Genomic DNA, 15,467 nt, shown 5'->3' with positions numbered 1-15,467 from the left:
CCAGGAGGAGGCAAAAGCCTTCAGTGGAAGTGTGGCCCTGCCAACATCATGATTTCAGACTTCTAGTCTCCAAAACTGTGAGAGAATAAATGTCCGTTGTTTTAGGCTACCAAGTTTATGGTAATTTATTATGGCAGCCATAAGACTCTAATAAGTTAATTCATAAAATTATTATAACCACTACATGAGAAAACATATGCAAAGCGCTTAGCACAATATTAGGCGTATAGTAAGTATTTAATAAATGGTAATTAGATCTCAGAATCTTGTAAAATTCCAGCCTTCAAGGAATTAACAGACTAACATTAGGACCTTACTTGACTTCCAAGTGAGGCTTAGTTTGCTAAATACACTAAAGTGAATAAAATAAAAAATACATCTTTGCTAGTCCCAAGTCCCTAATCACCCTCATCACCTCCTTCACCTATTAACATCTAATTTCATAGAATATACTTTAGAAAAGCACTGCTTCTTACCATCCTGCACAGTGGAGAGACCACCGTTCATACACATTTTGCTCGGACACAAGGGGCTGGACTAGTCAGTCCTTCTATCATGTTCCTAATGCCCCACAGTCCCAGACTAGTTGAGAGTCTATTTACCTCTGTATGTGTACAGCCTCACTTTGTTTCCGTAGAAGCCGCACTCGACCCACTTGCACATCTAGTTCATTGATCACAATTTCCGGTTTATAAAGCTGACAGAAGAATTCGGCCTATGGGAGGGGACAGAGTAAAATTCTGTATTGTCTTAAAAAAAAAAAAATTCTACTATGCTCTTCAAACATTTCCTCATCCCTGTGGCTTACTGTGCCCCTCTAATTAGCCCTTTACTAAGAAGTACTTTTTACTTCCAAGATAGGTGAGTTAGCTTTAATTACGTCTTTTTAAAAATTTTCTGAATTTCTTTTTTTTTTTAAAGATTTTTTTTTAATTTTCTGAATTTCTAATGATTTTTGAAACATTGATCATGAATGCTTCCCTGTAATGGGTACTTTTTATTCATTTAAATAAGCCCATACCTGCCTATATCCAAAGTGAACACACTGATAAATTCCAATAGCAAATGAACAGAAAGTTCTACTCCTAAAATTTACGAAAAAAAGTCAGTGATTTTTCTTCAGCTATGCTTTTCTCTGCTTTAGATTCTAAAATAATAGAGGAAACAGTGACTTGAATGAACCATGGTACATCTGAACACAAAGAGAAGCTGTGACAGATGCTTCCAGGATATCTAGCCAACAGCCGTTCCTCTCTTATCCTTGTCACCAACCCTAAAAACTCAGATTTTGTTTAGATTTAGGGCAGGAATGAAAGGGGCAGCAAAGTTTTCAGGGAAACTGAATCTTCCACCAAAGGGAATAAATATTGATCAATCTAACCCAGTTGTGGTAGTTTCACTTTTTTTGCCTACTATAATTATTTATTATTTAAGCCCCTTTAGTAGGTGTTGTCACCTGCAGCTAAAATCATCCCAACAGTTTCAGAATCCTAAGGAGCACCTCTATTTCAGTTCCTGACATAAGGTTTTTTGAGTCCTCATTTATTTGCGAATGCCAGGTATCTGCCACAAGATGGACCTCAGACATTTCTCTAGCTACCACCACCACTGCTGAAAGGCTCTCTCCTCCCACAATAGATACTTTGAAATAAAACAAGAATGGCAAAGTATTAAAAATGTCAGCAATGAACCTAAGTACTATTCTTTGTGTACTATTCTTGGTGTCCATTGTACTATTCTTGGTGTCCATTGGTACTACTCTTCAATTTTTCTCATGTTTGACATCAACAAGAAGTTGGAAAAAATCTAATCATGCATAAAACTACAGAAAAAGGTGTTACTAAAACAGTTCCAGTCCTGAGTCCACAACCTACGGAATAACACACTCATTAAAACACTGGAGAAAATAAAGCATGCATGTGATATAAGGCACAAGATGGCTCACTTTAAGAATGTAGAACACATCAGAACTACTTATCTAAGAGATAGTGAGAGCTTTATGTTCATGAAAGGCAACAATGAAACTATGAACTTTGAGAGAGGAAGCAGTTATTGCAAAGGAACCGTTTCCAGGTAAGGTCCAAAGACTAGCAAGTAAAGTAAATATCCAGCTTCCTTTCAACAAAGAAGTAAAAATAGCACTACATACCTTTTTCTTGGAAATGTTCAATTTGCTTCCAATAATTTCTGCCATTTTCAGTTTGCTTGAATGCTTAGAAAGCATTGCTGTGAAACAGTCCAGAGCCTATTAAAATAACCAAGGTCATTGCCAACTGATTTTTTTAAATACTACATTAATAACAGAGCACCACTATCCTGGACACAAAAAGGACAAAAAACCCAGCAGGAACATTTCTGTAAGACTACGGAGAGTAGAAATAAGGTTCCAGCCCTAGACTCAAGGACCTTACCATAAAAGAGACAAGGTACAAACAAATGTGAAGGCTTTACTATCAAAATAATGGTCAATTAGGGGGAAAAAAACAAATAGGAAAAGCTTCATTTTACAGGGTGCCTGTGTGGCTCAGTTGGTTAAGTGTCTGATTCTTGGTTTCAGCTCAGGGTCCAGGGATCAAGCCCCACATTGGGCTCTGCGCTCAGCAGGGAGTCTGCTTGAGGACTCTCTTCCTCTCCCTCTAGCGCCCCCCCCCCCCCCCCACCCCCCCCCTAAAATAAAAAAATCTTAAAAAAAAAAAAAAGCTTCATTTTACAAATCTGAAAAATAGAATTAGTTAATCATTAAGTCTATGGTTCATGGGGGAACTGACTCTTAAGCCATGGAAGCAACACCAAAAGATTACTTTCTAGCTGTAAAGGAAAACTCTTGATGTGCAATAAAAAGATCACATTGTCATTACCCTAATCCAGTACTCAATTTCAGCAACTACTGATAGGCCAACCAGATATGTGTCTTTTTTTTTTTTTTTAAGTAAAAAACGTGGGGCTTAAACTCAAGACCCTGAGATCAAGAACTGAGCTAAGGTCAAGAGTCAGACGCTTAACCAACTGAGCCACCCAGGCACCCCCAGATATGTCTTCTGATGTAATGAAATATAAAGTACATATCACCACCAAAAGTAAATTCTACCCAAAAAAGTTTGAATTTGAATACATTAAGCATTTTGCTAAACTTCTATTATTTACAGGGAAGACGAGAGAAAATGAGAACAAAAGGGATACCATGAATGTGGTAAACAAAGAATACATTTGGTTCTGCTACCACCAAGTGTAAAGTATCAATAAACTTAATGTAAACATTTAAAAAAAGAGAGAGAATTTGTGCAGTCCTTGTCCCTAATACCTGGCACAGAGCTTCAAAAACCCTTGGAATTACCAGGAGTAAGAAGTATCTTTTTTTATTCACTAGGGCCCTTTTGGACCATATTGAGTTTATTAAGCTAAGCAAGGTGACTTTTGATGGGCCTTTAGGTGGTTTTTTTTTTTTTTTAAGATTTTATTTATTTATTTGACAGAGAGAGACACAGCGAGAGAGGGAACACAAGCAGGGGGAGTGGGAGAGGGAGAAGCAGGCTTCCTGCTCAGCAGGGAGCCAGATGTGGGGCTCGAACCCAGGACCCTGGGATCATGACCTGAGCCGAAGGCAGACGTTTAACGACTGAGCCCCAGGGCCTTTAAGGTGTTTAAGAGAGGGGCTGGCCAGGCCAGAAAGACCAAGCACTGACCGAGAGGGTTGAAACTTTCAGCTCCACCTCTAACCTCTGGGGAGTGAGGAGAGACTAGGGGTTAAGCTCGATCATATGACCAATGACATAAGACCTAATAAAATGCTGGACATCCAAAGCTTGGAGAGCCTACTTGTTGATGGACATAATGATGTACCAGGAAGGTAGCACACCCTAACTCCACAGGAACAGAACTGTGCTCAGGACCCTTGAAACTTTGTCTCTTCCATTTGACTGTCTTTAAGTTACATCTTTTATAATAAACCATAACCTGTACTGTAAACATAGTGCTTTCAGTGAGTTCTGTGGGCTGATTATTGAACCTGAGAAGATCGTGGGAACCTCTGAATTTACAGTTGGTAGGTCACAAGTGTGAGTGGCCTCCAAGGCCTGCACCTGGAGTCTAAAGTGGGGGTAGTCTTGTGGATGACTGAGCCCTTGAAACCGTAGGGTCTACACTAACTCCAAGTAGTAAGTATCAGAAGTGGTTTGACCATTTGCAACGACGTGGATGGAACTGGAGGGTATTATGTTGAGTGAAATAAGTCAAACAGAGAAAGACATGTATCATATGATCTCACTAATATGAGGAATTCTTAATTGCAGGAAACAAACTGAGGGTTGCTGGAGTGGGGGGTGGGGTGGGAGGGATGGGGTGACTGGGTGATAGACACTGGGGAGGGTATGTGCTCTGGTAAGCACTGTGAATTGTGCAAGACTGTTGAATCTCAGATCTGTACCTCTGAAACAAATAATGCAATATATGTTAAGAAAAAAAAAAGAAGAAGAAGAAGGTAGTGGGAGGGGAAGAATGAAGCGGGGGAAATCAGAGGGGTAGATGAACCATGAGAGACGATGGACTCTGAAAAACAAACAGGGTTCTAGAGGGGAGGGGGGTGGGAGGATGGGTTAGCCTGGTGGTGGGTATTGAGGAGGGCACATTCTGCATGGAGCACTGGGTGTTATGCACAAACAATGAATCATGGAACACTTCATCTAAAACTAATGATGTAATGTATGGGGATTAACATAAGAATAAAAAAAAGAAAGAAAAAAAAAAAAAGAAGTGGTTTGAATTGCAGAACATCAGTTGGTGTCAGAGTAACAAAGAAGCAACCAGATAAAGCCAGAAAGTGGAACATTTTGCAAAATTGGCCTGATCTTTTCAACAAGGTAGTGCTTGCTTATAAAGGGGGGAACCTGATACAGTAAAAGCATTCTTAAACTTATATGCATAGAAAAAGATCTGGGGGCACCTGGCTGACTCAGGTGATAGAGCATTTGATTCTTGATCTCAGGGTCATGAACTCAAACCCCATGTTGGGTGTAGGGATTACTTAAAAATAAAATCAAGAAAGAAAAGAAAAGAGGGGAGGAGAGGAGAGGAGAGAAAACAAAAGAGAGTGAGATCTGGAGGGATAAACACCAAGGTGTTAAAAGTGCTGGGGAACGTCTAGATGGGGGCTATTTTTATTTTACCACTTTGCTTTCCTATATTTTCCCATTTTCAACATATATACATATACATATATATTGTTTCTATATTAATAAAATGCCTGTAACACAAATGTTCAGAGTAGCATTACTCATGATAGCCAAAAGGTGAAAACCACCCAAATATCCATCAATGAATAAGTGGATAAACAAAATATGGTATATCAATACAATGAAATGTTATTCAGCCATTAAAAAAGAATGAAGTACTAACTCATGCTATAACATGATTAACCTCAAGAATATGCTGAGTCAAAGAAGTCAGATACAAAGGTCACATATTATATGATTCCACTTATATGAAATATCCAAAATCAGCAAATCTACAGACAGAAAGTTATGCCACAGTTTTATTTCAAAAATACAAAACAAGGTTATCTCTCAGAAAGATGAGAAATTTAGGAGAATGAGAAAGCAAGTTCATAGGAGTGAAGAGTAAGATTCAAGGACTGGCACACAGCATTTCAGGGTTCAGCTCACTTTAAGTGTGAACTCCAAATGTGGTTTCTTTCTACTCAAAGTAACTTTGCCAAACACAATGAGACTGCAAGCCAAATTGGATCACTACTCTCCTCAATCCCAGCTGACAGAAACCAGAACACTTTATTTTTTATTTTTTTGAGAGAGAGAGAGAGAATGCACACACATGTGCACACAGGAGGGGGAAGCAGAGGGAGAGGAAGAGAGAGAATCTTAAGCAGGCTCCATGCCCAGGGTGGAGCCTGATGTGGGGCTCAATCTCACAATCCTGAGATCATGACCTGAGCCAAATGCTTAATCGACTGAGCCACCCACATGCCCTTAGAATCCAGAACACTTTGTAATCAAAACTGGTCAATGTTTTAAGAGCCCAGAGATCTTCAGACAGTACCACTTTTATTTTTAAGCAAGCAGGAATAAATCTCTCCCTGTTCTTACTGAATATGGCAGAGTTGTAATTCAATAGGGTTTCCCTCCCACACAACACATTTTTTGCCCAAGCCCAGCATACAAGGCCATACTTTGTAACCCCCACATAAATTTATCTGGACTAAAGTAAAACACCCTACTAAGCAAGTGGAGGGATCAGACAAATACAACTCTATCAAATAGACTATGAAATTATATGTAGAAACAAATACTGAGCACTTTTTAAAGTAGGCTCCATGCCCAAAATGGGGCTCAAACTCACGACCCCAAGATCAAGAGTCGCATGCCCCACCGACTGAGCCAGCCAGGTGCCCCTAATACTAAACATTTTAGAAACATTTTATATTTTACAACATTATTAACACCTTGGAGATTTTCTTTTTGTTTTATCTTTAATTTCAGTGTCTGTTTTACTCTAAACAATGCTTACTGTAATTCGTAACCTGTTTCAAAACCAAATAATTTATTATGCCCAATTAGTTTTAAGGCAACATTAATTCAGTTTTAACTAGCTAGGAATAATAAACACAAAAGAAAAATTCTGATAGCAGCCAAGAGACAGAAAATAACAATGAAAATCAACAGCCTTACGGAGTAGAAAGAAAACAAACAAGGAGGGCGCCTGGGTGGCTCAGTTGGTTAAGCGACTGCCTTCGGCTCAGGTCATGATCCTGGAGTCCCGGGATCGAGTCCCGCATCGGGCTCCCTGCTCGGCAGGGAGTCTGCTTCTCCCTCTGACCCTCCTCCCTCTCATGCTCTCTGTCTCTCATTCTCTCTCTCTCAAATAAATAAATAAAATCTTAAAAAAAAAAAGAAAAGAAAACAAACAAGGAGACTCTATCTTACCTCTTGAAAAATATTTAAGGATGCTGATGAAGACAGACTGTCAAAACAATGGACAATCCTATTACACCAATTCAGTAGATCCCTTAAAAAACAAAAAAAAAAAAGCAAGGAAATAAAAGACCACAGGCTAAAGACATCAAAGGCATCAGAGTTAAATTTAATCCACTTAAGTCTGAGGAATACCTAACAATGAAGTCTTTCTGTTTCTCTGGCATTGTAGAGATAAACAGTGCAACTAACTCTCAGGGAGTTGCCCATTCCTAACGCTCACTTCTCAAAGGGCAAATCAACCACCGAGAAAAGAAAGTAAAGGTACAGAACTTATTACATACAGCAAAATCCAAGGGTCTTATTTAAGACCCCAACTGTCTCAAAAGAAAAGCTAGTGAAAGAATTACGTCAGTAAGTAATCTCAATCTTGGCTTTTAAAGTTATTTTCTTTCCTTCCTTTCTTCCTTCCTTCCTTCCTCCCTCCCTACTTTGTTTCTTTTAAGTAGCCTCCACATCCAACATGGGGCTTCAACTCATGACTCTGTGATTAAGAGTCAGATGTTCTACTGACTGAGCCAGTCAGGTGCCCCCAAAGTTATTTTTTAAAGCTAAAATAACATTACCTTTATAAGCCTTCCTAATCATTAACTGTAAGGTCTGAAAACAGGATCCAACACCATGAAGCAGTCCACAGGTCTAATTTCAAAACCAGATCTCTCTTAATCATTCAGTGCTAGCTGCTAAGAACTTTTAAGGGAAGCAATTTTTAAATTATTAAGTTGAGGGGCGCCTAGCTGGCTCAGTCGGTGGAACATGCGACTCTTGATCTTGGGGTCGTGAGTTCGAGCCCCACGATAGGCGTGGAACCTACTTAAAAAAAGAAATAAATTAAGTATCAACTCAAAAGTGCTTAATCCAGTACCTTAGAGACAATTCTCTTCCCTCAAGGCTTAGTCTTTTGTTTTCTCTTCTGGCTTCTGAAACTTCCTCAGGTGCCCGTTCACATGTAATAGAACTATCACTGCGAGAGAGATGTTTCTCTCCAGTAAGCTGGATGTAAATGTCAAGCAGGTGATCAGTTACTGACGAGAGGCTGGGATATCTGTTCTGAAGAACCTGACAGAGGGAGGAAAAAAAACAAAGAAAATTTAGCAGCAGACACAGTGATTTTTTTTTTTTTTTAAAGCACATGTAAGAGGAGCCTGGGAGAGGGTGAAGCAGGCTCCCCGCTGAGCAAGGAGCCCCACGCAGGACTCTATCCCAGGACCCTGGGATCACGACCTGAGCCAAAGACAGACGCCCAACCGACTGAGCCACCCAAGTACCCTGATCTTTCTTTTTTTTTAAAGTAGGCTCCACACTCAGCATAGAGCGCAACACAGGGCTTGAACTCATGACCCTGAGAGCAAGACCTGAGCTGAGATCAAGAGTTCCATGCTTAGGGCGCCTGGGTGGCTCAGTTGGTTGAGCTTCAGCTCAGGTCATGATCCTGGAGTCCCAGGATCGAGTCCTGCGTCAGGCTCCCTGCTCGGCAGGAGTCTGCTTCTCCCTCTGACCCTCCCCCCTCTCATGCTCTCTCTCTCATTCTCTCTCTCAAATAAATAAATAAAATCTTAAAAAAAAAAAAAAAGAGTTTGATGCTTAATCAACTAAGCCATCCAGGCACCCCATTCAAACACAATCTTTCTAGGCATAAGATGACTGGAGTTGGCAGCAACAGAAATGTAGTTCCTTGTGCTCCCCATGAGATCAGCTTAGGAGATTATTTTATTTCCTAAATAATGAACCTAAGAATTTTATCCATGAGTCACTTATTCAGGAGAGTGTTATTAGAATTTATTAGTAAGTCCAGAAGCTTAAGAAAAAGGGAACTCTTCAAGGTAAACTATCTAAATATGATATACATCATTTAAGTGAGGGGGTGAATTCTCCTATTGTGCTTGCTGTGAGCAGAATGACTCACAGTTGTTCATGACAGGAATGGAAAGATGAAAAAAAGTAGCAGTCAATGTTGTTCTCATCCTTTCAATTCCCAACAAATCACACCTAAATGTGAACTTAGGACCTCTTCTTTAAAGAACAGAATGGCAATTTAGGAAGGAATACCAAACACTGAAATTTCTACGACTGCAAAACAAAGAGCTGCACAATGGCACAGCAATACAACAAACACAAAGTGCCAGGCGGAATGGATCCTGGGGACAAAATGGTGAATAAGTTACTGGAGGAGCTATTGTTGAGGGCAGCAAAATGGGGATAGACAGACAAAGAAATAGACAACTGGGAACTAGAGTGAGATACAAAACTCCTAAGTCCAAAATAGGCTGCAAACTTATAAAATCACACTGGTAAGAAAAGGCTTCTGAGAGATTGCATGATCAAGCTTTTTCCAGTAATACAGTGAACTAGACACCCTGAAAACCCCTCTGCTTATAACACTTAAAATGCTGGATAAAATATTTGATAAGGTTGTCTTGTGTCACTTATTTATCTAAAAACTTACACGAAGAAAGAGCAAAGCATCCCTCCCATGCCTGCATAATCACTGATGGCATTATTTGCTATGCTCCAAGATGAAATGTTGCAGAATGGGAAGCTTTCCAAGTGAGGGGACAGATATAAGGGGAAAGTGGGGGTTAGCAAGGTAAAGAAAGGTACACCTCTTAATGTCTGAGGATAACCAGCGATACCACAAAGTGAATCAATGTAGAAAATCTAAAAAATAATTCATCTCAATTTTCATTAACACCCAGAACAAAACGTGCTGTTGAATGTGAAAGACATTAGTTACAAAACAACTTAGTAAAATTTTTAAAAAAAGGATCTTTGGAAACAATTGAGGAAACTTGAATATAGTCTGAGAATTAAATGGTATTGAGGCATTACTGTTCATTTTATTAGGTATAACAAAATTATTGTGATTATATATGAAAAGGCCCTTAAATTTTTGGAGATGCATTAAAGTTTCAAGGATGGAATGTTATGGGGTTTGCTTTCAAATATATTGGCAAATAAAAAATACTAGATGAAGTTAATGCAGTAAAATGTTAGTACATTAACTGTTAAATTTAGGCTGATGAATATTTTGGTGATTCATTACACTATTTCCTCTATTTACATGTATACCTGGAACTTTTAATAATAAAAAGTAAAAAAGAAAAGCATCAATACTTTCCCACTGATAACCACATACCTCATTCAGTTCTGTCTTATCCATGTTATCCATGTGAATTTTCATCCAATATTTGTCTAGCAGAGTAGCATGACTATTTAGAGGTCGATACCAATTTCCTCCACAGCTCAAGAGTCTATATTTCAAAATTTAAAAAAAGAATTACACAAAACTCCCAATTTTAACCTTTAATTATGCCTCTGGGTAGCCCTTGCTAGACATTATCTCATATATGAATAACACTCATAACCCCTTCTGGTGCCAGATACCAGTACGTTGGGCTCACAGGGCAGATGATAAATGAAAGGCTGCCAGTTAACCCAAGTCTGACTCTTTTCCTAAGGGTGTATAATAGAGCTTTAACCAAGTTATCTTCTAATCACTGTAAATGATTATATTAGGTGTTTTGATCTTAACAGCATGTTTCTCTTCCTCAAAACACAACTTCAGGAAAGAGAAAACATAATCCAAGGCCCATAGCCTTAAAAATAAGTTCAGTGCTTATTACCAAAAGCTACAGTACTCAAAATTATTAAAAATTTCAAGAAGGAACATTCATTAAACACATACTCTGGCCAAGCCACAAGCTTACACCTAGGCCACTTAATGTGATGCTCACAACTTTCTGAGGAAATGGTACGCTACTTTTCTTCTTATGCATAAAAAGCAAGAGTACTGTCCCCTGATCACTCAACTATGACTACAAATGGCAGAGCCAAGAACTGAATTCAGATTTGCCTGACACCTTTCTACGATGGAAAATTCATGTTATTATAAAATATAGACATGGACATATACTAAGTTTGCTTAGGTTTTATTCCTTTGTCGATGTTTATATTCAATTTAAAATAGGAATGAAGGGGAGCACCTGGGCAGCTCAGTCGGTTAAGTGGCCGGCTCCTGATTTCACCTCGGGTCATGATTTCAGGGTCCTGGGATCCAGCCCCATGTAGGGCAACACGCTCGGCAAGGAATCTGCTTGAGGATTCTTTCTTTCCCTCTCCCTTTGCCCCTCCTCCTGCTCATGCACACACGCTTTCTCTCTAAGATAAATAAATCTTGGGGTGCCTGGTTGGTGCAGTCCATTAAGCAGCCAACTCTTGGTTTGGCTCAGGTCATGACCTCAGGGTAAAGGGATGGAGCCCCGCGTTGGGGGTCCATGTTCAGTGTGGAGTCTGCTTAGGATTCTCTCTCTCTCTCTGCCCCTACCACTCGTGCGCTCTCTCTCTCTCAAATAGTTCTTTAAAAATAAAATAAATACATAAATCTTTTTTTTTTTTTTAAAGATTTTATTTATTTATTTGAGAGAGAGAGAACGAGAGACAGAGAGCAGGAGAGGGAGGAGGGTCAGAGGGAGGAGAAGCAGACTCCCCGCCGAGCAGGGAGCCCGATGCGGGACTCGATCCCGGGACTCCAGGATCATGACCTGAGCCGAAGGCAGACGCTTAACCATCTGAGCCACCCAGGCGCCCCTAAATACATAAATCTTTAAATAAAATAAAATAGGAATGAAGGGGCATCTGGCTGGCTCAGTCGATAAAACATGCAACTCTTAATCTCAGGATCGTGAGTTCAAGCCCCATTTTGGGCACAGAGCTTACTTAAATCTAAAAAAGCTACAGTAATCAAGATAGTCTGATACTGGTGTAAAGATAGACAAATGAACAATGGAACAAAATAGAGTCCTGAAATAGGACCCAGATCTTTTAAAAAATAAAAAAATAAAATAGGAATGAAAACATTGGATCTGTCATCAGTTCCAACTGATCTTGCTTTAAATGGGCCCAGAACTCTACTCTAGGACTTTTGGACTCAGTACTCTAGTCTGGGGACTTAGAAGGAAAAGGCTTCATAGTGGGAAGGTTAATAGGACATACCTCCTAGTTGCAAAGAACTGAAATCCAGGAGCCACTTTCAGACAGTCACCTCGGCCAGGAATCAAGAGCTCTCCATTCTCCAAGAGAGGGATCAGCACGGAAACCTAAACCACAAAACCCCACTGATAAAACTATTAAGGAAGAAGTAACAAAAAACAAACAAACAAAATACCCTCTCTCCAAACGATGAGCACATCCTTATATATGTATTCACAGCATGAACTGGGATCAAAAGGCAGATGGGAATGTCTGAGCCACTTACATTCCAACAGAACGATTTATTCATTCAACATTCACTAAGTGCCTACTATGGACTAGAACAAAGCCAGACACTAAAAATCCAGACATGATTATCACTGGGTTTCCAGCCCTATAAAACTGAGCATTATGACCCTAGAAATGATATGTCAACTAGACTCAAAAAAAAGTGCGTGGGGTCAGGGGGAACCCTAGAACATGGTAATCAAACTGGGAGGTCCTGTCTGGGCCAATAACCCCATTACATCTTTACTTTGTCAGATTCTAAAATCATCACAATACACATGTATTTATAGCCACTCCTTCCCCTTCATATTTCTCTAAACCTACACACACACTCTCTCATTAGTCTCATCCAAGAGGGAAAAGTCATTATGCAGGTACTTTAGGGTTCATGGTAAAAAAAAAAAAAAAAAAAAAAAATTAAAACCAATCTCAGGAAAATCTGCCCAAAGGAAAAAAATTTTCATTCTGCAATACATTTTTTTGTCATACTTTATAGAATATAGAGGAAACATGGACTGCTTGCATGCTATTTTGATATACATAGAAAAATAATCAAAGCGAAAATATACTGAATGTATAATGAAACAAAGACAAACATCTCTTATTATATCCTCTCTTCCTTCATCTGTCCTCAGCCTGCTGTTCTACAGATGCCATAGCTGGGAAGCAGGGTCTCAGAGTTCTCAATGTATCTGTAACATGGGTAAGATGTTAACTTATTCTTAGAAAGGTTATGAAACTGATCACATATCCAACTATAGTAGTTCCCCCTTATCCACATGAGGTACGTTCCAAGACCCCCAGTGGATGTCTGTAACTATGGATAACACAGAAATCTATATATACTATGTTTTTTCCTATACATACACACTTATGATAAAGTTTACCTTATAAATTGGCAAGGTAAGAGATTAAAAAGAATAAATAATAAAACAGAATAACTGTAACAATATACTATGATAGAAGTTACGTGAATGTGGTCTCTTTCTCAAAGTATCTTATTGTACTGTACTCACCCTCCCTGTGGAGATGTGAGATGATAAAATGCCTACATGACAAGATAAAGTGAGGCAAATGGCTGAAGCATTGTGATGTAGTGTTAGGCTACTACTGACCTTCTGATATACATCAGGACGATCATCTGCTTCAAGACCGCGAGTAACCATGGGTAATTGAACGGCAGATAAAGGGGGACTACTGTACTCAGTGAAACAGTACCAGCAGAACTTTATCAATTTTCTATCAAACAAAAAACCAGCTAAGTAATCATACCTCAAACCAGAGAGGTAGGTAATCATGAATGGGCTTCTCGCAAAACATATCATCTGTAATCAAACACCTAAGTTATTTATTTTTTTTAAAGATTTTATTTATTTGAGTGAGAGTGAGAGAGAGAGAGAGAGCATGAGCAGAGGGGAGGGGCAGAGGGAGAGAGAGAAGTAGACTCCCAGCAGAGCAGAGCCCGACGCGGGGCTCAAACCCAGGACCCTAGGATCACTGAGCCACCCAGGCACCCCAAACACCTAGGTTATTTAAATCATCTCCCCAAATTACTATTAACAAAATGCTCTTCAAAGCTAGGAAATCAGGGGCACCTGGGTGGCTCAGTCGGTTAAGCCTCTGCCTTCGGCTCAGATCATGATCCTAGGGTCCTGGGATCAAGCCCCTATAGGGCTCCCTGGGCTCCCTGCTGAGCAGGGAGTCTGCTTCTCCCTCTCCCTGTGCCCTCCCGCTCCCCAGTACTCTCTCCTGCTCAAATAAACAAATAAAATCTTTAGGGGAAAAAAAAAAGACAGGAAATCAGCAAATAATTAGTGAAATGACATACCACATCTAAAGGGGCATAGTCAATATCCTCCAGAAGGATCCAGTGTCCCTTTGTGGCTGCCTGTGTCAGAGTACCAGGCTGCCACACAAACTCTCCTGGGACATCTGTGCAGCGATACATTCCCAACAGCATCTGCAGGAACAGGATAAAGTAATTACTGAAACCACACATCTAAGATGCCAATGCCACAGCCTTTGATTAATTCTGTTAAACTTCTATATGGATATAAGCAGGCACCTGATGTTTTTACACCATGGTCCCATCAGTTATGAGGAAGACCAATAACTATTCTCATTTTCCCTTAGCAAAAAGAATACTTTAATGCAAACATTTATAAGCATACGAACCCACCAAAATTTGCTGTTTCTTAATTACCTTACTGTCAGTCTGATCTCCAAGCTGGACTTTAAGAAGTTGAGGGGGTTTCCGTCTACCTGTCATTGCACCTAAGTGTTCAACTAAGGAAGTTTTGCCACACCCTATTGGTCCTTCCAACAACACAGCATTCTGAGAAGCCACTGCCATAGCCAGCGTCTGAAGATTTTTGCAGACTGAATCAACCAGCACATGAGACCTAAAGGCCAGCTCCTGTTCACGAGAAGAACTCCTTTTACTAGCCTAAGGAGGCAAGTGAAAAATAAAAGGCATGTCAACAGTCTTTCCTCCAAAGGGCACAGGTTAATTTCTACAACGTTTCCACTGACCTTTCCATAAACCTCTAAATAAATTAGTAGTACCAGAACTACAGTAACAACAGGTATGTTATCCAAAATAAGGATCTTTTTCCTTTTGGCAGAATTTGCTAACAAATGGAAGGAGAGTCTCCCAAAGTTTGAGAAGCCAAAAAAGTTGACACACAAAGGATGGGGGCAAACCTCATCTCACGACTGAATTTTTATTTGTTTTTCTTCCTCTCACAACATTCTAGGATTTCATATCTAAGATCAAGAATGCACATGATATATTTATCAGTCAGGGAAATATGGACACTAAAAGGATATTTTGTATTATAAAAATGTTGTATTTTTTTCAGGTGTAATAAAGAATAATGGCTTTTTAAGGTTATTTTCCTTTATACATATAGACTGAAATATTTAGGCATGAAATGATGTGGTATCTGGGAGTTGCTTCAAATAGCATGGTTTGGAGAGAATGTGCAGAACTATAAATGAAACGTAACTGATCATGAATTTATAATTACTGAAACTAAGTGATGGGTACATGGGGATTCATTATACCACTATTTCTACTTTGGAATATATTTGACATTTTCCATAACAGGAAGTGAAAAATAATAATAATAGTGCTACCAACATGTTTAATGGGTATAGAGTTTCAACTCTGCAAGATGAACAAGTTCTAGAGTTTTTTACAAAACAATGTGAATATATTTAACACCACTG

The 15,467-nt window shown here is 39.4% G+C and overlaps 1 protein-coding gene across 1 annotated transcript in view; it reads right to left on the bottom strand.

Moving 5' to 3' along the window:
* Positions 1 to 15,467, bottom strand: part of MDN1 (midasin AAA ATPase 1) — a 161,247-nt gene that overhangs the window by 127,694 nt on the left and 18,086 nt on the right. The window contains 8 exon segments of the mRNA XM_021693677.2: positions 603 to 715; positions 2,150 to 2,245; positions 6,933 to 7,014; positions 7,846 to 8,039; positions 10,117 to 10,231; positions 11,973 to 12,076; positions 14,065 to 14,196; positions 14,440 to 14,682. Coding sequence (XP_021549352.2) covers positions 603 to 715; positions 2,150 to 2,245; positions 6,933 to 7,014; positions 7,846 to 8,039; positions 10,117 to 10,231; positions 11,973 to 12,076; positions 14,065 to 14,196; positions 14,440 to 14,682 — 1,079 coding nt within the window.

This window comes from Neomonachus schauinslandi, chromosome 8, assembly GCF_002201575.2.
Source record: "Neomonachus schauinslandi chromosome 8, ASM220157v2, whole genome shotgun sequence".
Lineage (NCBI taxonomy): Eukaryota > Metazoa > Chordata > Mammalia > Carnivora > Phocidae > Neomonachus > Neomonachus schauinslandi.
The sequence above is the reverse complement of the archived record's forward strand: the minus strand, read 5'-3'. Positions and strand labels throughout refer to the sequence as shown.